The 21677-nt window shown below is 39.2% G+C and overlaps 1 protein-coding gene across 3 annotated transcripts in view; it reads left to right on the forward strand.

Annotated features, from left to right (window-relative positions):
• The window catches only part of LOC123518147, a 77632-nt gene that overhangs the window by 7557 nt on the left and 48398 nt on the right, over positions 1-21677 (forward strand). For all 3 annotated transcript variants that reach the window (XM_045278843.1, XM_045278844.1, XM_045278845.1), the window contains exon 3: positions 16749-16886. In XM_045278843.1, the coding sequence (XP_045134778.1) occupies positions 16749-16886 (138 nt within the window). The remainder of the gene's footprint in view (positions 1-16748; positions 16887-21677) is intronic.

Consider the following 21677-nt stretch of genomic DNA (forward strand, 5'->3'; position numbering starts at 1 on the left):
GTGTGTGTGTGTGTGTGTGTATTTACCTAGTTGTGTAGTATATGATTAGAGCAGGGCTCATAGTGACCTGTCTCCATATCTACATTGATCCAACTTTTCCTTAAATTTGTGCAAACTTTCTGCTGCTACAATCTCTTCACTCAATCTGTTCCAAATATCCACCGACCTATGTGGAAAACTAAATTTTTTAATGTTTTTGAAAGCTGACTTCATCATGTTCTTGGAATGTTCACTTGTTTACTTACCTAAGTCTATCCTTAGTCAATGATACCAGGTCTTGTCTATCTATCTTTTCCATATGGTCTACTAACTTATAGATCGTTATTAGATCTCATTCCCGTCTGTCCTTCAAAGATAGAAGTTCCATTTCCTGTAGTCTTTCTTCATAGGGAAGATCCTGTATTTCTGGCACCACCTTTGTAGCAGTCCTTTGGATTCTTTATTTTCTTGATGTCCTTCTGCTTGTATGATGACTGCACAACTGCTGCATATTCTGGTCTAAGTGTTATCATAGTGGTTATGATCTTTTCCATCATACTCTTGTCCATGTAGTGAAATGCCACCCTGATGTTAGTTAGTATACCTGGAGTATAATGGCGGCTAACACTGACAACTGCACTCCACTTGTTACTTTACTTCAGAATGAGTATGTATCCCTGATTACAGTTCTCATCTCTCTATCCTTGAAGTAATTCCTTATTTGATCTAATACTCTTCCTCTCAGTCCTCCTATGTTTTCCAACTTTCAAAGTAGTCTGCTATATAGGACTTTATCAAAAGTCTTTTTTAAGTCTAGGTACACAGTGTCCACCCATCCATCTCTGCTTTCCAGTCCTTCTACTACTTTTGAGTAGAAACTTAGTAAATTTGACACACATGATCGTCCTGTCCTGAACCCAAATTGTCTGTTCGATATAACTTACTTTCTTTTCTTAAAGTTTCATTCTTCCTCTCTTCTTACTCTTAACATATTCATTTCTAGCATCCTTATACTGCTTTCTGTTGCTTTCATTTCTCTGCTTTATGAGTTTCTTCCAAGCTTTATCTTTTTTTTCTTTTAGCTTCTATACATCTGCTATTATTCCAGGCTTGTACTATACTCTTCTTTACTCTATAAATCGGTACATATTTCTTCACTCCTTTGTTATACTATTGCAGGAATAATTAATATTTTCCCTGTACTGTTTTGCTGTTCATAATGGTCTTCCATTCTGTGCCACCAAATATTTTTTTTAACTTTTCAAAATTTGCTCTTGCTTAACTTAATCTCTTAATTGGACTCTGGTATTGAATGATAGGAGGGGGCTCCAGCTTCTTTGTAACTAGATCAAGCAATGATGGCTCTTCTTCACCTTTGTACCATGTTGATTTTTCCATCCTGCAAAGCCATTGTTAACTGTAACATCTCACTCCACAATCTAACATTACTCATTACTTCCATCTCTCTCTCCAGTTTACTCTTTTGGAATTGAAGTCTCCTACTAATAATATTTTTCCATCTCCTCATATTATCCAAGCAGTTCCTTATGTTCTTCTGTCCTCCATGTATTTGTCTAAGGTGGCACATACGTGACTATGATTCTCCTCTTTTTCATTTCTCCTGTCTTGATTGTTATTCCCACTACTTTAGCTATGCCATCTCCATAGTGCACTTCCTCCACACATATATCATCACGAATCATTATTAGTACTCCTCCTACCCTTTTTCCCTTTCTGTCTCTTCTCCAACTTTTATATCCCTCCTCCTTAAACCTAACATGGACCTCCTCCTTTAGCTTTTTCTACTATGCGCATTATATCCAGTTGTTTCTCCTTCAAATAGTCTCTAACCTCCAACACACTGGACAACAACCTATCTGTATTTAAGAACATAAGAACATAAGAAAAGAGGGAAGCTGCAAGAGGCCACTAGGCCTATACGAGACAGTCCCTGTGCGTTTAAGCTACCTAATTCCTTCTATCTTCCCAAATCATGAACTTATCTAACCTTTAAAGCTCACTATTGACTCAGCCCTGACTACATGACCACTGAGACCATTCCACTCATTAACCACTCTGTTTGAAAACCAGTTTCTTCCCATTTCTTTCCTAAACCTGAAATTTTCAAGTTTAAACCCATTATTTCTGGTTCTGTCCCCGCTATAGATCCTAAGAACTACATTCATGTCCCCTTTGTTGAAACCCATATACCACTTAAATACTTCCATCAGGTCTCCTCTTAACCTACGTCTCTCTAAGGAATGCAAATTTAGTTTTTTCAGTGTCTCTTCATAGGGAATATCCCTCATTCCCTGTATCTTTTTGTCATCCTCCTTTGCACTGACTCCAATAGAGGTATGTCCTTCCTGAAATGTGGGGACCAGAATTGTACCGCATAGTCAAGATGTGGCCTGACCAGCGCCAAGTATAATTTTAGTATTACTTCAAGACTCCTGCTTTTAACACTTTTGAAAATTAATCCTAATACTCTGTTCGCCTTATTCCTGGCCTCAATACATTGCTTCCTTTTACCGAGATCAGAGCTAACTATGACTCCTAAATCTTTCTCATACTTGGAACTTCCTTGTGCCACGTTATCTATCGTGTACCTATTACTTGGATTATCTCTACCTATGCTCAGTACCCTGCACTTGTTAATATTGAACTACATTTGCCATCTATCTGTTCATTCTTTCATCCTATCCAAGTCTGCCTGCAAAGCCTTGGCATTCGAATCGGACCTAATTAATTTTACCTATTCTCCAAGCTCTCCCCTCACCTCCTCCTCCTCCTCACTTGTCGAGAAATATTCATTGTCTGATGAACTGGCAGTGTCATCAGAAGTATTCAAGCTTCTGAGGGAAGGTTCATATTCACTATCTTCCTCAGAACTAGACATTTGGGGTGTAAATGATTTGAAAAGGGTACAAAAAATGAGTGAGTAATGTGGATGAAAACAACACCCATGCGACGACAGTAGTTGCCGGAGTAGGTCTAGTAAGAGCGTCCTTGAAATCCCACTGCTCCACCATGTCGCCTCTGCCAGGCGCACGATTTGACGAGAATACTCATCTCACATGTAGAATGGCTTAGAAAGGCTCAGAATCGACGAGTATATCCGTCTGTAGCTGGTTTTTGAAGGTCAAGTTTTAGATGAGTATACTCAACGACTGAAAACGGAACATTTAGTGAAAATGAGTATACAGTAATACTCCGCTTAACGAACGTTTGTTTAACGAATTTCCGGTTTAAAGTACTATATAAAGTTAGACCAAAAATCCGCATAACGTACAATCACATGTTTTAGCGAATTTTCTGGGTTTGAATTTGCTGGGTGAGGGACTGAACGCGGTAGTTTCGCTGTGATTGGCTGGCTCCCCGCCTCTGTCTCTAGTGCTTCTGGAGCTGGATCCAAGATTCTTTAACAACGTCAGAGCAACCTCTTGCAGCGAAATGGCATCCATGAATGCGTGGAGGGACGGTGACAAGGTTGCTATCAGGTTGCTCTGAGGTTGCTGGGAACACCACCTCTCTAGGGGATGTTACTGTCTTATATAATGCATTTATGTTCACAAAACAACATTTCTATTAGCTTTTTACGAACCTTGCCCCGAAGAAAGGATTGTTTTGTGATGCATAAAGTGAAATCTTACATGGAATACCAAAAAATAAAGCAGAGATGAGATGAGCTACATACGAAGCGGGTGACTCGCCGCCACTCGGCCGCTTCTTCTTTTTCTTGAGACCCTTTTGCTTGTGTGTTACTTTCATCATGATGTTTATGTTTTCACTCCTCTATTGCCTGCTATAATGGATATCATATCTTAGTATTCATATACGCTCATGCCACGAGGATAACCTCGACTCCGTGGATAACCTGACTCCGTGGCACTGAGTGATAGTGAATTATTAATGAAATACGCTTCATTAATAATTCACTATTACTCAGTGCCACGGAGTTGAGGTTATCCTCGTGGCATGAGCGTATATGAATACTAAGATATGATATCCATTATAGCAGGCAATAGAGGAGTGGAAACAAATGTCATGAGGAAAGACAACACGCAGGCTAAAAGGGTCACAAGAAGAAGAAGCGGTCGAGTCGCCGTGAGTCTCCCGTTTTGTCCGTGGCTCATCTCATTTCTGCTTTATTTTTTGGTATTCCATGTAAGATTTCACTTTATGCATTACAAAACAATCCTTTCTTGGGGGCAAGGTTTGTAAAAAGCTAATAGAAATGTTGTTTTGTGAACATAAATGCGAGAATGTGAGAGAATTTGTATGTAGCTTCTCTTAACTTCCAATGACTCATATGACATCATAAAAGTAGTGGTACACCGGTGGCCCAATGTGCTGCCAAACGTATATATAATTTTTTTTCTTTTTAACCCATGTATGTTGGGGACCAGCCCAGAATGCATCCCCTCCTATTTCCATTATTTCCTATGGGAAAATTAAATCCGTTTAACGAATTTTTGCTCTACGAACAGCTTTGACACCCCCTATCCTGTTCGTTACGCGGAGTATTACTGTACTCGTTTCTGCCGAGGAAGGGGTTAAAGGAGGAGCCTTTCAGGCATGATCTTGGCGCTTTTCTTTATGTTGCACAGTTTGTTTATGCTTGAGGCTATCTGTCATATATCGAGGCCTGTCATTGGCCCATTGTTTTCAAGATGGTGGACACTTTCTCACATTCGACTAATCTCAATCTCAGTTCTGTGTTTTCTGTTATCAGTCTGTCCTGCTTGTCCATTAATCTCGACATCACTTCCTTCATGTACCTTATTGCTCTTTCCACGTTTATCAACCTCCTTATATTACCTCTTTCGTCTCTAAGTCAAGAAAAGGCCTTATCCATATTATCCTCAGTGAATCTCTTCAGTCCAACGGGTGTTTCAATAAATTGATGTTTATCGCAACATGGCGTTTATTTTGGTGGCCATATCACCCAGTTCCGTTTCTCTCCATTTTTCCACCTATATGGTATCCAAATCTTATTTATTATGGAGACAGGAGAACCCTATGGGCTCCTACCACCCTGCACTTATGTCTAGGTCAGGTTCTAATGCAGCATTTCCCAACCCCCTGTTGTCATATCTAAGCAGTCCAGCTTGTTATTAGAAGGATAAAAAAAAAAACGAAATGCCCTTGGCTGGCCCTCTTCCCTACGTAAAAAAAAAAAAAAAAAAAAAAAAAAAACACTTCCCAGCACCCCCTATAATTGATTTCAGCACCCCCAGGTGGTGCCAGCACCCCAGGTTGGGAAACGCTGCTCTAATGCCTACTGAAGCGCTTTCCCTGGGAGCTGCTTAGCAACATCTTGACGGTGTGGCATCATCAGCATGTGTTTGTACGTATTTACCTACAATGGTACCTTGGAGTACGAACAACTTGGATTACAAACAAATTTTTTTTTTTTTTTTTTTTTTCACTGGAGAACGAACTTTGCTTTGGAGTGCAAACAATAACAAATGTGGTCAACAGATTGCATGCAGCACTGCGCGATCAGCTGACTGCATGCTGGGGCACCACACTGCCTCAGTGCCTCAGGTGTGTTGTTTGCAGTGGTTTGATTGTTGTTTTGTAGTGCCTGGGATAATAATATTGTGTTTTTGTTATTAAGATAATTGCCTAGCCGTGGTACAGTGGAACCATGCGTGCTTTGGGGTCCGAGGGGTCTCCAAGCGCACGGGTTCGAATCCTGTCCATGGCCCAAGTGTAGGTTGGGCTTCCTCACTCGGGGCAATGGCTTCCTAGCGGGTGGGCTTTGAGATAGGTACCCGAAAAAAGTACCCCCTTTAGCCCATGAATTCCCATGAAAAGCCCACATGGTATAAATAAAAAAAAATAAAAAAGACATTGACACGTATGGAAAATTCTAGAAGATCTGAGGGGAAGAAAGAGTATCTAGCTCATTAATTATAAAGCCTTAACCCTTATAGCCTGTCAGGCACGATCGTGGCTCTTATGTTAAAGCCTTTCAGGCATGATCTTGGCGCTTTTCAGAAACCACGCTTCTTTATGCTGCACAGTTTGTTTATGCTTGAGGCTATCTGTCATATATCGAGGCCTGTCATTGGCCCATTGTTTTCAAGATGGTGGACACTTAAGGCGGTGTCACACCAGCACTTTTTCCGTCGATTAATGCAATTTCCGTCTAGTATTCAATGTTCCGCATGAACTTATCGCATGAATTTATCAGACGATAGGGATCGTTTCCGTCTGAAATTTTCCGCCTTTGTTTACATACCAAGACCAAGGCCACAAGACTTGCCGCGTCTCCTCAACCTACTTCTACGTGCATTGGTTCTACCACTAACCATGCTCGCTTTTTGGCTTGTTTAGCTTGTCTAAGTTTTGTAATACAGTATTATGTTCAGAGCAGCATATCTTTGCCACAGCGTGACCTCCATGTTTGTTTACACTGTCAGTCTGTGTTGGCGGGAAGTGACGACGAAACATCGTTTGTGTGTGACAGGCCACAGCCAAAATATTGTCAATTTTCTGAAAAACTGGAAAAAGTAGACAGAAAAAGTGCTAGTGTGACACCGCCTTTAGCCAATCATGTATCAGCTTTTACAAGGATTTGTTTGTGTAGGCGTGAGGATGGTGAGAGCACTTATGTCAGTATGCTGTATTTTATGATTTTTTATGTATTTCTTGGTGAGATATAAGATATGTATTTCCATGGATAAGTAAGCAGTTCAGAAACATATTATGATGCATGACAATATTGGAATTGTTATTGGTTTAGATAAGAGTGTGTAGTGCTGGCTTGATGGAGTCAGCTGAGGAGGATGTGTTGACGCTGGGTCATGGTCAAGATGGCCCCTGACCACGACAGCCCTCCCTCGATGGCCGCATGTTTACCACGATAGCCCCACACTACAGACCACGGCGGCCTCAGTTTCTTTTTTACCCGTAAGATGGTTTTAAATTATACTTGTTAATAGAGCATCTTATACTAAGACGGATTGTATTAATAAATCAGTCACTTCCTACTCCCCCATCCTTCCCCATCCTTCCTCACTCAGTGATAGGTACTGTACCACGTAGTACCATACGTGAGTGCTTACTTTTAATCACCACAATAATGTTATCGTGTAATGTTTATCAGTAAATTGCATACTTGTTGATACAATGTGTCAAATGTAAAATTGCAAAACATGATATTAAAACATTCGGTATTTAGCCAAGTGGCACCTCTGGCTGCTGCAGCAAGCCAACAACAGTTGTCGTCACCTCATAAACACATAATGGACTGTCGTGTACCTCTCAGAAATTTTAAAATCATCTTACGGGTAAACAAAACCTTAAAATGCATATGTATATATAACATTTTCTGCTTAGAAATGCATGTTCTCTTACCTCTTTCAATATTTACAGAAAGTCGTGTTACACCCTGGATACATATATGCACTATATGCGCAAGGTCAAGGATTCTGTAAGGATATACGGGTTCAATGAGCGGGCTGGAGGAATTGATTAGGGAGCTTCGCTTTTAACAGATGGCGTGCGGGTTGCAGGTAGTAAGGGGCGAGGGATGGGGTGGTCCACCAGCGGGGGAGGATGAGCGCCGTTACAAGATTCAAACAGTCAGTCAGTCACGGGTAGGAGCGCAAGGTACATCAGCCATCACCCGCCTCCGCCTGGGCCACACCACGCTCAGTGCTCACTTGCACTGCTTACGTTGGTCATGTGACCCCTTCTGCCCTTGGTGTAGGACTACCCTGAGGCCATTGAACATTTCCTGCTTCAATGCCCATGCTTCCACTCTCAACATACGTACTACTCTACGCTCCCGGCTCTCTGCCCTGGCGTCCACCCCTCCTGACAGCCTGCTGTCCTTTGCCTCACTTGTGCCATCTTGAGGAAGACCAGCCAGCTATCACGCCTGTGACACCCACACAGGACTACCCCAGGGATCATAAGGATCCAAAAGAGGCCACGAAGATCTATGGATCCTTATGAGCCCTGGGGTAATCCTGTATGGGTATCACAGGCATGGTAGCTGGCCGCCGGGAGGGTGGGCAGGTCAAGTGTTGTGATGGCCAAGGCGGAGAGCCGGGAGCATAGTGCAGTACGTATGTTGAGAGTGAAAGTGTGGGCATTGAAGTAGGAAATGTTCCAGGGGTAGTCCTACACCAAGGGCAGAAGGGATCACGAGACAGATGTAGGCGGTGCAAGTGAGGAGTATGGTGTGGCCCAGGTGGAGGCGGGCAGAAAAAGCATATACGTATATATACAATCACTTCGATTTACGTACGCGAGATACGACCACGTCCAGCAGATCAGCAGATGCCTATTATGAGTTTGCTGTATTATACGTTTGGCGGCGCAGCGCGTAAAATAGCTGTGGCGGCGCCCAGCATCGTGTACGACAGTTACAGCAGCACAGCATCTCACAGACTCACACTCACAGCATCCTACCACTTCACTTGTTGACTGGATACCATCGCGGATATACGTAGTAGTACCATCCTAAATTAAAAGTTAGGGTGGGGTCAGGTAGCTACCTGACCGCACCTGTTTACAGCCTTAACATGTTTCCGCCAGAGGTTGCTATGGGGCCGCGCCACATTTCCTACAGGACACATCTCCTACAAATTAAGCAATTTTTAGAGTAGTGACATATTTCGTACAGTGATACAGCATATCTCCTACAAGCAGTAGGTGTAGGAAATACGCTGGGTATCAAGTTGTTATGTAGGAAATATGCTGGGTATCAAGTTATGTTGGAAATATGCTGGGTATCGAGTTGTTAGGTAGGAAATACACTGGGTATGAAGTTATGTAGGAAATGTGCCTGATACTTGTTTTTGTGTTGGAGCTGGGGCAGTATGGTTCATCCGGCATAACTCCTACAGTTATACTGTCATATCTCCTACAAGTAAAAAATCTGGACAATATTGATGTATATAAAACTGTAAAAACTGGAAGGCACATGAATTAAAATGGCACTTTTTATTTTTCAGTAAAACTTGCATATATAAATTGAAGCATTACAATCATATTTTTTAAAATTTCTCACTAAAACATACGTATATAAAAAATGTAACGTTACTATGGCACATTTTAAACGTAAACCTCAAGCCTGTCATGAATGGCAGTACAACAAGTGGGACATGTTGCAGGGTTGTTAGCATCTGCTGCTGATACAAGGATAGTTATGCAATCTGCACAGAGGGAGGCGTGTCAGCAGGGCAAAAGAACAATTGCCCTTTCCCTTCGCCTTAGGCAAATGCTGCACCGAAGTTCGGGAGGAACATCTTGAGTACCAGCTGCGTTGTTGTCAGGGCCTTGATGCTCATTCCCACTCTCATCAGCACTGTCTCCGGGAAGTTGAAATGCTGAAACAGAGCTATCAAATGTTTAAGCGACAGCATTGATGTATTGGGTCAATGTGTATGTTCCATTCTGTAATTGTTCTTTCAAGTTCTGCCTGCGCTCAATGTTTCTGACAAACTTCTCCTTTTTCTGACGAGTGATGTCCAAGCCAGCATCCAGACGTTCAATGTCCTTAGTTGTGTCTGTTATCATATTATTCAGATGTGTGAGGAAAGTGTAAATGTTTGGCTTGTGCTGGCAGACAATGGCTTTCAGTCTGCTGTGATATGACTCTGCATCATTGTTAGTTCCACGAGAAAATTTGAAGACATAACCGTTGTGGAGTGACTTTTCGAATCCAGTACTCTGTGATGTAGGTTTTGAATGCAGTAATTTTTGGCTGGGAATGATAATTCAAGTCAAAATTATCTTGGAATAGAGAGTCAACTGCGTCATGCATCTGGTTGGCTGTCATGATCTTTTTGACCCACTTATTAAACTGCTTGTTGTCTTTATAAAGTTCAGTTAGCCCCAGTGCCCCAGTTTCTGAATTTTCCGGTACAGGTTTTGTGAAAAGTGGAACTGACAGCCCCCAATCTGAACCTGTGGCCAGCAAGAGAGAATTGCTTTACCAGAACTGCTCTCAAAATCACCCATTGCTTGTTCAGGATTCAGGTTGGGGATGAGTTCTTCACTTTTTGCATTGAGACTTTGAGGTCATCAAGGTGAAGATGAGTGGGAATGAATGACCTTTGTAAAAGCCAAGTAATGTGAAGAGCTGGTAGAAGAGTGCAGGCACAGTGTAAAAAGTACCATCAAAATTCCATTCCTTAATTGTGGTCATCAGTGGTACCAGGGTTAGAGAATAAAAAATAATTGCCAAATGACCACTTCCCTGATCTGTGACAACAGATCTGAAGTTTACGTTAAAGGCCTGGGCCTCTAGGCTTTCTAGAATGTTGGCGCACTCTTCTGCAGTGTGTGGTTGCCTTGGTTGAATTCGGCACTTGGCTCGAAGCATGCTTCGCTCTACAGATGAGAAAGACACATCTGCTCCATGTTGGTGATGTCTTGTTACCCGCCTGAAGATCTCGGAATAGCTGGTAGAGCCCACTTCCTCAGCAGCCTTCATCTTGAGAGTGTTCCTCAGATCTGTTGCAGCAAAGTCGGATGATTCATGGTTGTGACCTTGCGTTGCTCTGATGACACCAGTTGTCTGTAAAATATGACTGCTTAATAATTCGAACAACACCTCACACCACCATCATCACCAGTGAATCTGCCAGTGAATCTCCGTCGTTTTAACGGAAAACCTTTAGCAGTGATGTTGATTAAATCTTACCAAACTCCTGGTCTATAACATTTTACAACTGTTCTTACCTCCGACAATACGGCTCTTCCTCCACAGTTGGGGTGCTGAATGCAACGCAGATATAGTTTGTTGTTTCTTGCCACATTTCGGAGGTACCGGAATCCAGAGTTGTCTTTGTAAACCACTGCATTGAAGCGGATGTTCCCCTCAATAGTAGCCATGCTTGGTCCAGGAGCAATGGAGTATAATGATGCCATCTGTCCCGTCGAATGGAGAAAAAAATACTGCTGGGTCGAGACTAAACTCGACCCATGATGTCTGAATGTGAACGATACTGCGCAGAACGGATGTATAACAACTTAACTACTTGTTGACTGGTCAAGGTCGTGAGGAGTGTATTGAGCCAGAAGCTCCGAGTGCAGAGGCTAGGGGGGTGCGCCTACACAATGTAGGAGATGTGACAACATATTATTGTGTGTAGGAGATATGCTGTATCTTTGTAGGATATGTGACAAAACAGATTTTTGAGTGTAGGAGGTATGCTGTATCTCTGTAGGAGATATGTCATTACTCTAAAAATGCTATATTTAAAGGATATTTGCCCTGGAGTAGTCATTTTATGTGTAGGATATATGACGGATACTTGTTTTTGTGTAGGAAATATGACCATCTATGTGTAGGATATGTGGCAGTACTCCAATTATTTTAGGCTTGTAGAAGTGACTACGCCCCGTTGCTATGACTCCTCCAACTCCTTGTTTTTTTTCCTCCTCCCCCGTCTGTCTCTCTGCCTCCCCTCCTCTCTCTCTCTCTCTCTCTCTCTCTCTCTCTCTCTCTCTCTCTCTCTCTCTCTCTCTCTCTCTCTCTCTCTCTCTCTCTCTCTCTCTCTCTCTCTCTCTCTCTCTCTCTCTGCTTCTTGGATGTTACTTTTCACGCTATAGTATGCCAATACAGTAATTGCCCGTGTATCCGGATCGCCACTCTCCAGCATCGTCATAAGTAGATGTAAATATATGTGTGTATGTGTGTGTATATATATATATATATATATATATATATATATATATATATATATATATATATATATATATATATATTGTTCCAGCCTAGCAGCGAAAAGTGGTTCAGTTGTTTGTTTACATTTCTCTGAGATGCTCCAAGACAGAACTACCAAGTATCAAATGGCCAAGTTGAGCTGCTATGTCATTTATGAGTTTATTTTTTGATAATTAAATAACCTTTCTGTCAGGAAGCCATTTTTAAATGTCTTGTGTGATTGTGTCATAGCCCTATGGCCTACACTACTTGACCAAGAGTCAAGTAGGGAGGTGTGTCATTTAGCTCTCTAATTTTTGCCTGACAGGTTTAAGTCGAGAATTAGAATGAGAAACATCAAGAAGAGAAGACAACTAGAAACAAACAAACAAATGTATCGTTGGGAGACCGCTGGACTTTCAATTCTGGCCTCCTGTCTCCCCTCATGCGTGTTATCTCCCCCTCCAAGACCCTCGCCTCACCCCATGTCTCACTGCCAGGCTTCTCCACCATCTCTATATCATAACTTAAATAAGACTGTTATGATCTTTTCAAACACTTTTTTTCTTACTGCCTTCATCATCATAACTTTACATGACAGCTCTCACAATAACATTGTTACAAAAAATTATTTTGAGACAAAGGTAGAAAGCTGCACCAGATGAACAATAAATACATCACTATCATTATCTCACTTCAACACAATAATAATAACTCAGGTAGTCCAGTTCAGCAGTGAAACAGCAGATTGCCATGACGCTGCTGATGGCACTTTCCCAACCCTCACATTTTCTAGAGAAGCAGGTATCTAATATGTTATCATTCGATCATTCTCCGGGAAGTCATTATTGTATACACAATCATTTAATGTGCTTTCATTCATTGTTTTCTTACCCATTTGGGTTATGTATGCTTTTCTTTTTTCTCAATTTATAAAGGGTTTGGAGAGAAAATTCCGTGAATACGGATATTTTGCGTATCCGTCAGGGCCTTGGCTGCTATAATCCGGATACGCGAGTGATTACTGTATTGAAATTTAGACTTTATTTCCTCGCTATCATATGGCGTAAAAGTCTTTTCTTTCTTTAGCCTACCATATTAATATATTATCAACTAAGCAACTGAAAACAATGCTGTATACAAAGATAAATGTTATTGTACCTATTCAGTATCTCACACTTAAAATGGATGAGAAAGATAGATCGTATAATAAACATATATATATTTTGAGTGCATACGTATATCCGATTTACGACCATTTCGACTTACGACTGGTTGGTCGTAACCGATCTAGGTCGTAACTTGGATGGTGCCTGTGTATATATATATATATATATATATATATATATATATATATATATATATATATATATATATATATATATATATATATATATATATATATATATATATATATATATATATATATATATATATATATATATATATATATATATATATATATATATATATATATATATATATATATATATATATATATATATATATATATATATATATATATATATATTTGCCTTATAAGTTCATAACCACGAGAGAATGCAGGGAAAAATAGGGGGTGGGGAGGAAGCATGGGAGAAATCTTATTAAGTTACTCCTGAAAATGTTTTCTATGAAAGTACTTGGTTCTAACAGATGGCAGCACCGTACTGTTGCTGTCCTCCAAACAACTTCCTCTCTGTATATTCCTTGCGCAAGGTACAGTACACCAGTGTACCAATATGTTATGGTTTTTAACGCTCCATACTATAAAACACTATCAGGAATGCTGAGTTGCCATCCGCAGTTAACGTGTTAACATAATGAAAGAAATAAGAGGACAATAACATAAAATTTGGTGTGGGGTCGTCAAGGTAAACATGGGGCCATTGGGGAGGGCTGTTGTGGTTGGAGACTGTTGTGGTCAGGGGCCATCTTGACCAGGAAATGTTGACGCTTGTTTTTGACCGCGAAGAAGTTGAATTTTCATATTACAATTTGCTTACTTCCCTTACTTATTTTCCATAATGAATGCAGTATATCAAAGAAAAACTTATTGGGTTATATAAGAGTGTGCAGTGCTGGTTTGATGGAGTCACATGAGGATGTGGTGACGCTTGTTTCTGACCACGAGAAGTTGAATTTTCATTATATTACATTTTGCTTACTTTCCTGCTTTATTTTCCTATCTTTTATAGTTATAGCATAATAGTAGTAGTATATATAGTAATAGTATTCAAAAAGTAAGAAATTAGGTGTAAAATAAAATTTTTTTGATCTTGGGAGGTGGTTTGGAACGAATTATAATGATAATGATAATATAATTATTATGAATACATGTATTTTAATGCTTTGGAGTAAGAAAAATTTTGAATGAATTAAGTTTGTATTCCAAGACACCACTGTATTTGTATTTACCTAGTTGTATTGTACAGGGTTTGAGTGGGGCTCATAGTGTCCTGTCTCCATATCTCCTTTTATCTAATTTTTCCTTAAAGTTATGCACATTATGTGCTGTAACAACTTCATTATCCAATGCATTCACTTTTCCACTGTTTTGTGTGGAAAACTGTATTTTCCAGTATCCTTCGCACACTGCCTCATCCTGATCTTCTTTTCATGTCCCATTGTCATTCCATCTTCTGTCAACAGCACCAGGTCTTCTTTGTCTATCTTTTCAATGTCATTGACTATCTTGTACATTGTTATTAGGCCCCCACGTTCTCTTCTATCTTGTAAGGTTGGCAGTCCCATTTTCTTCAGTCGTTTTTCATATGCTAGGTCCTTTAATTCCAGCACCATCTTTGTAGCAATCTTCTGTATCATTTCCAATTTTCTTGTATCCTTTTTAAATCTCGGAGACCACACTACTTCTGCATATTCCAGCCTTGGATGCATCATGCTTGTGATGATTTTTTTCATCATATTTTTGTCCATGTATTCAAATGTCACCCTTATATTAGTCAACATTTTATATGATAGTCCAAATATCTTTCTTATGTGTTTTTCGGGGCTCAGATTTTCCTGTATGATCACTCCCAAATCTTTTTCCTCTTTAGTCTTCATTATTTGTTCCTTTCCCATTAAATAGTTCCATACTGGTCTTCTTTTGCTCTTTCCTAGTTCCATTGTGACATTTCTTGGCATTAAACTCTAATTTCCACTTCTTGCTCCACTTATAGATCTTGTGTGTATCTTCCTGCGATAGCAGACAGTCCTCTCTAGTTTTGATAACTCTTAGCAGTTTTGTATCATCAGCAAATAAATTTATATAACTGTTTACCCAAATGTGAATATCGTTTACATAAATCTGAAACATAATGGGGGCTAACATTGAGCCTTGTGGCAATCCGGTAGTTACTTTACCCTAAGATACAGGGTACAGGGGGGAAGAAGAACCATCGTTGCTTGACTTAGTATTCACAAAGAAACCAGAGTCCCCTCCAATCATACAATACCTTAGTCCAATTGGGAGAAGTGATCATGTGACATTAGAGAAGCAAATTCGAGAGGAAAATGGGATAAGTTACAGAGATGACTACAAAGGAGAGAAATAAAATTATGCAAGAGAGGATTTTGAAAAATTAAGGATCTATTTTGCTGATATTGAGTGGAGAAATATTTTGTGCAGAAAGACAGTACAAGGGAAATATGACATATTCTTATAGAAATATAATGGAGTAAAAAAAAAATTGAACCTGTTTATAGAGTTAAGAAAAAAAACATGCTTGGTACAATGCTAGATGCATACAAGCTAAAAAAGGCAAAAGATAAAGTGTGGAAGAAACTCATAAAACAGAGAAATGTCTATAACAGATGGCAGGACAAGGATGCCAGAAATGAATATATTAGAGTAAGGAGAGAGGAAGAAAGAAACTTTGAAAAAGATGTGGTGAAGAAAAGCAAAGACAAACCCAAACTTTTCTACAAGTTTATAAATGGCAAAACAAAGAACAAGGAAACAACTGAAAAAGTAATTAAAGAAGGGAAGACATACCAAACAGAGAAGGACATTGCCAAGGATTACAGGAGATCGCAGTGCACAAAGAGTGTTTTGGAAGATTACTGGATAAATTGGATGTCAGGAAAGCAATGGGGCTAGATGGTGTATCAGGGTGGGTGTTAAAAGAATGTAAAGAGCAACTACTGGATCCAATTTGGGAAATGATTACAAGTTCAATAAATGAAGAGAAAGTTCCACTAGAATGGAAGACAGCCAGTGTAATACTGATATTTAAAGGAGGAAAGGCAGCTGAACCACTAAACTACAGACCAGTGTCACTTACAAGTGTCTTGGGGAAGTGGTGTGAAATAATTATCAAAGAAAAAGGGGTTAAATTTCTAGAAGAGGAGCAAGTCGTATCGAACAAACAATTTGGGTTCAGGACAGGGGAGGTCATGTGTATCAAATCAAACTTATTAAGCTTCTACTCGAAAGTTATTGCAGGACATGAAAACAGATGGATGAGTGGACACAGTATACCTGGATATTAAAAAGGCTTTTGATAAAGTCCCTCATGGAAGACTACTTTGGAAACAAGAGAACATAAGGGGATTGCAAGAAACTTTGCTGGAATGGACGAGAGATTATATGAAGGATAGGGAAATGAGAACTGTGATCAAGAGATACATACTCATCTTGGGATAAAATAACTAGTGGAGTGACACAAGGTTCAGTGATAGCCCTCATTATGTTTCAGATTTATGTAAACGACATTCTTAATGGGGTAAACAGTTATATAAATTTATTTGCTGATGATGCAAAGAGTTATCAAAACCAGAGAGGACTGAGTACTGTTGCAAGATACAAACAAGATCTATGACTGGAGCAGGAAGTGGAAATTGGAATTTAATGCCAAGAAATGTCACATAGTGGAACTAGGAAAGAGTAAGAGAAGACCGGTATAAAATTATTTGATGGGAGAGGAACAAATAATGAAGACAATTATTTTTTGACAATATATTCTATTTACTTTAGTAAAAAAAAGTCAAGCAATCTGTGTGATATGTGGCCATCAGTGGTGGTTCATTGCATAGTGATTATAACTACACATTAATATACAGAACTGTGCAAATTATATCCATGTCTTTTCAGAGAGGAAGCTCAGTTTATGCAGGAAGTGAAAGATGAGTTTGAGATTAAAGTAGAAGATGAGTTTTTGGGATTCTCTGATGAACCATTCTTCCCCAACCAGCAGGAATCTCCAGACAAACAAGACACCATTAGAACAAGGTAAGGGAATGCTGCAGTTTTTCTCTCTCTCTCTCTCTCTCTCTCTCTCTCTCTCTCTCTCTCTCTCTCTCTCTCTCTCTCTCTCTCTCTCTCTCTCTCTCTCTCTCTCTCTCTCTGTGTTTTATTAATATAGCCAATAATGTATTACATATGATATTTTATGATTTTTAAGTGTTTTATGGGACATATTAAAAGGTCTTGGAAGACATTTCTATAATCTGTATTCATCTTAATTCTGCTATATGATTGTTCACTTTACTCTTGAATTTTTAGGAGCTAATTGTGATTGGATATCAAGGAATACCTTTACAGAAATCCCATGCTTTATTGTGGTTCACCTACTGCTGCCTCAGTGCATTGCAGATTTTTATAAATATTCAATGTTGATAATTTTCATGGTTTCTTCAGTATATTGTGGGTTACTGTGGCCAGTTGAAATTGAGATTTTTGTTGAAAAAAGTTTTGTAGCCTAAAAATTAATAAATGAATGACTGAGAAGAAAAATGCAGTACAGTAAAGTCATGAGTCTTGATCAATCCCGTGACAGCATTTCACATCTCAGTTGCACCACCAAAAACCCACAAGTTACATTACACAAATCTTGATTACTGTTGTTTTTCAGTGTGTGGTGATGCAATTTTTTATTGCTCTTCCATCTAACTCCAGCTTGCATTCCAAAATGTGCTCTGGAAGCTTCCAAAATGTTACAGAGCATTTTACAATGCAATGTAGTGGGTTTATGACATCACTCATGGAAGCTCACACGTGATACGTGTACCCCACATGTCAGGGTTGGAGAAAATCACACTTTTTGTTTAACTAAAGTAAAGAAAATAAATTTATTTGGTTTAAATCAGATTGATTTGATTTGAATTGATTTTTTTTAAATGACCTTTTTTGCTTTAATCTTTTTTTTCTATTACCAACAATGAGTAAAAAAAAAATTTATTTGATTTAAATCAGATTTATTTGATTTGAATTGATTTTTTTTAAATGACCTTTTTTGCTTTAATCTTTTTTTTCTATTACCAACAATGCTACATGAAATCATAGCTTAGTGTTATGCATTACTCAAGATGAGTTATTCCCTTGAAAATCATAAGATTAATTATATCTACAAGGCCTCTACATGTCTCCTCATTCTTGTCACTAGCCCTTGAATTTCTTGTTTCCATTTTCTGCATTTTGCTTTAAATTCTTTGCTTATAGCCACAGTGGGTCTCTCTCCCACTGTCACTTTTTTCACAGTGTATGTACATTTTACATTATTGTATATCAAATGGCAATAAATCACCAACAGTCTACTATGTATAGGAAGTTGGTGGTGTAGTGAGCATGGGATTAGGCAGAAGCTTCAAGGAGGTTAGATAGACAGGAGACAGTGCAGGCCTATATTGCTGTACTGAAAAAGTGAAGCCACTGGGTGGAGCTTATGAGGTGGTGGGCAAAGCTTACTATCGCAAATTACACCTAAAACATTACCCTCTCCCGTGTTAAGCAATGGGAAATTGCCACTTTCTTTTTCATTACTAGAGAAAAATTTAGAAAGAACTGATGGTTTAACTTATGTAAACCTCATTATAGTTTCCTAAATATGTCATGTAGACCTGTTATTAATGGTGTTAATACGATATAGCTACAATATTGAAAGAAATACAGCATTACATTTTGGGGAGAAATTATGGTAAAAGATTACTTTTCTTGTTTATTACATGGCAAAAATCAAACAGTGAAGTAATATTTCAGTGATGATGCATTTTCAATGCCCTGCAGTGACATGAAATTACGCATCATTCTAAATAAAAGCTGTAAAGAGAGAGAGAATATCAAATAATGTATATCGCTTAAGGCCGGTTCACACGATCATGCTGCATGACAGGCAGCATGAAACAACTGCATGAAGCGGATGCATGATTAGAAAGAATGATCGTGTGAACCCCGTTTTTGGCATGACATGCAGCATGAACACGCGGCATGACGTATGAAGGGAAATCCTGTGAGCAAGGGGCGGAGCTGGCATGGCCTGATGTATGGCATGACCGAGTGAACGTCAGTCATGCAAATTGCGTCATTCTTGCCAGTATTTGTGAACAGTACACAAGCTCTTATCTTTGATTAATATAGTTGTTTTCTTGTTTTTCAGTGCAATGGATAAGCAAAACGAAAAAGATAATACATTAGAATTTATTTCCATGTATAGAAATCATGAATGTTTGTGGAGAGTGCAATGTAAGGATTATAGTAACAAAAACAAAAGGAATAGTGCCTTAGATGCGTTACTTGACATATACAGGAAACTAGTCCCTGGAGCATCAAAGGCAGATGTACTTAGAAAAATAAACACTCTGAGGAGTAGTTTCAGAAGAGAATTGAAGAAAATTAATGATTAAAAAAAATCTGGCTCTGGTACAGATGAATTATACACACCATCTCTGTACTATTTTGACGAACTAAGGTTTGTTGCGGACCAAGATGTTCCTCGCCAAAGTACAAGCACTTTAGAGGAAGATGGAAATACAAGGGTAAGTACTTCATTAGCTTACATGTTTACAGTACATTCTCTTGAAATGCAATAGCACCTTCGCCTGTGAAATATGTCATAAAGTTGTCCCGAACATTTCGAGCAATTTGAGATGCAACCCGTGCATCTCTTCCTCTTTCTAAACTAGCCATGCAATTTTCATCGCTGTTGTTATTGGGCATCATGTCATTACAATCATTATTAATATTATGAGTAGTGACTGTTTTACTTCGTAAATAGTTATGCAATGCAATTGTAGCTAGCACCACCTTCTCAATGCTGTCTAATTTGAGATTTATAGTTGAGTGGAAAATGCGAAATCTAGCGCTTAATATGCCAAACGCATTCTCAACTACTCTTCGAGCTCTTGATAGACGATAGTTAAAAGTTCTTCTGTCATCATTCAGCTCCTTTTGTGGATATGGTTTTAAAAAATCAGGTCGCAGCGCAAATGCTTCATCTCCCACGAAAACACAAGGGAGACCGTGCTTCCCAATGGGTGGAATGTGAAGTTCGTTGTCTTTGAGTTTTTTTCCAAAAGTAGTGTTATTCAATACGCCACCATCTGAAACACGGCCATTGGTACCTATGTCTGCGTACAAAAATTCATAATTGGCGTTGACCACTGCCATTAAAACTAGACTATTGTACCCTTTATAATTATAGAAGTAAGACCCTGCATCCTTTGGAGGAGTGATGTGTACATGTTTTCCATCAACTGCGCCAAGGCAGTTTGGAAAATTCCATTTTTCTTCGAATAGGTTTCCAATGTTTGTCCACTCTTGTTCGGTTTTGGGGAACTGGAAAAAATGGGAAATAATAATAGACGTGGGAAACATTAACTGTTACAGACTCTTGAAAGTCTTTGTTATTCAGCATATTACATATAAATAATTTGAATGATATGTTTCGCACTTAACACGTGATGAACCTTTTCTTTACCAGAAAACAACAGACCTTGTATCGCAAGACACTGAACCAGGTCATGCTGACGACTTGGATACTGATGTTACCTCGCCACAAAGCAGCACATCAGTTCAAACACCAACTCCGAACAAAAGACCGAGACCCACAAAGAAAAATGATGTGACACATGACATCCTACAGAGAGTGGCCGAAAACTTGCAGCGTCCAGAGTCGTCAATGAGTATTTTTGGTAAATATGTAGGTTCAAAACTGGACGAGTTCGACCCTAAAACAAGTAGGGTAGCACGTCGCTTAATTAATGAGGTTCTAGACGCTGCAGAAGGAGGAGAGCTTAGTAGCAATGTAAGCCTAAACTTTAATAATGTAACATTTAAGCCTTCAGATATTGTTCAAAATGTTTCAAACCAAGTTACGTCACCTCATGTTATGATACAATCCCAACAATACTCCAATTACAATGATGCCCCCAAATCCGAGGGTCAACATTAGTGAACCTCCCCTTACCCCAAATGTAGGCAATGATCCACAAAATTTAGGTTGTTATTTCGCGAATTTCACTCCTCTTTGAAGATGTTTTTCAGAAAAGACTTGTTTCATTTGTATTTATGATGATATACATGTCCGTGCTTAAAGGATATTTTTCTAAAAGTAGCTTTGCAGATTTATTATGTTTTTGCAACATGTACTTATTTACATAAATAATGTATATTAAATGAAGTAAATTATGTTTTTGGTTAAAACGAAGTGTTTCACAGTGCCTTTACAGGAAATATATAAGGTATTTCTCATAAGCAATGACTAATCATTAATTCAAATGTTTATTGAAATAAACGTTGACTTACCTGTAAAAATTCACCTCTCAGGACGTGGAATATTGCGTTGCATGTTTCAGGGATGATTTCTGATAATGTTGAGGTGCCCATTCGTGCGGAGTATCGTAAATCTTTCAGAGAACGTCCTGTTGCCAGGAACCGTAGTGTCGCACTTAAACGTTCATGGGGAGTAATGGCTTCCCTCATGTTAGTATTTTCACGTTTGATATAAGGTGACACAAGTTCCAACAAATTGTTATAGGTACCTTCATCCATTCTGAGGTAGTTCCTCCAGTCGTCTGTCTCACACTGCAATTCATTCATTAAGTTTGTGTGCGAATGTTGTTTTCGGGCAATCCATGCCTTGACCCATCTCCTTTTCCGTTGGCGTGAAGAATTTTTTTTCTCTCTTAAAATTATTGCCAAACCAAGCGCAATTGCATCATCACGAGAAAGAGACATTGTGCCGCAACCACCGCTAGATCTTGCACTGAATGACGATAGGTGTGATTCGTCCGAACGCGCTTCATG

The sequence above is a fragment of the Portunus trituberculatus genome, chromosome 43 (genome assembly GCF_017591435.1).
Source record: "Portunus trituberculatus isolate SZX2019 chromosome 43, ASM1759143v1, whole genome shotgun sequence".
Lineage (NCBI taxonomy): Eukaryota > Metazoa > Arthropoda > Malacostraca > Decapoda > Portunidae > Portunus > Portunus trituberculatus.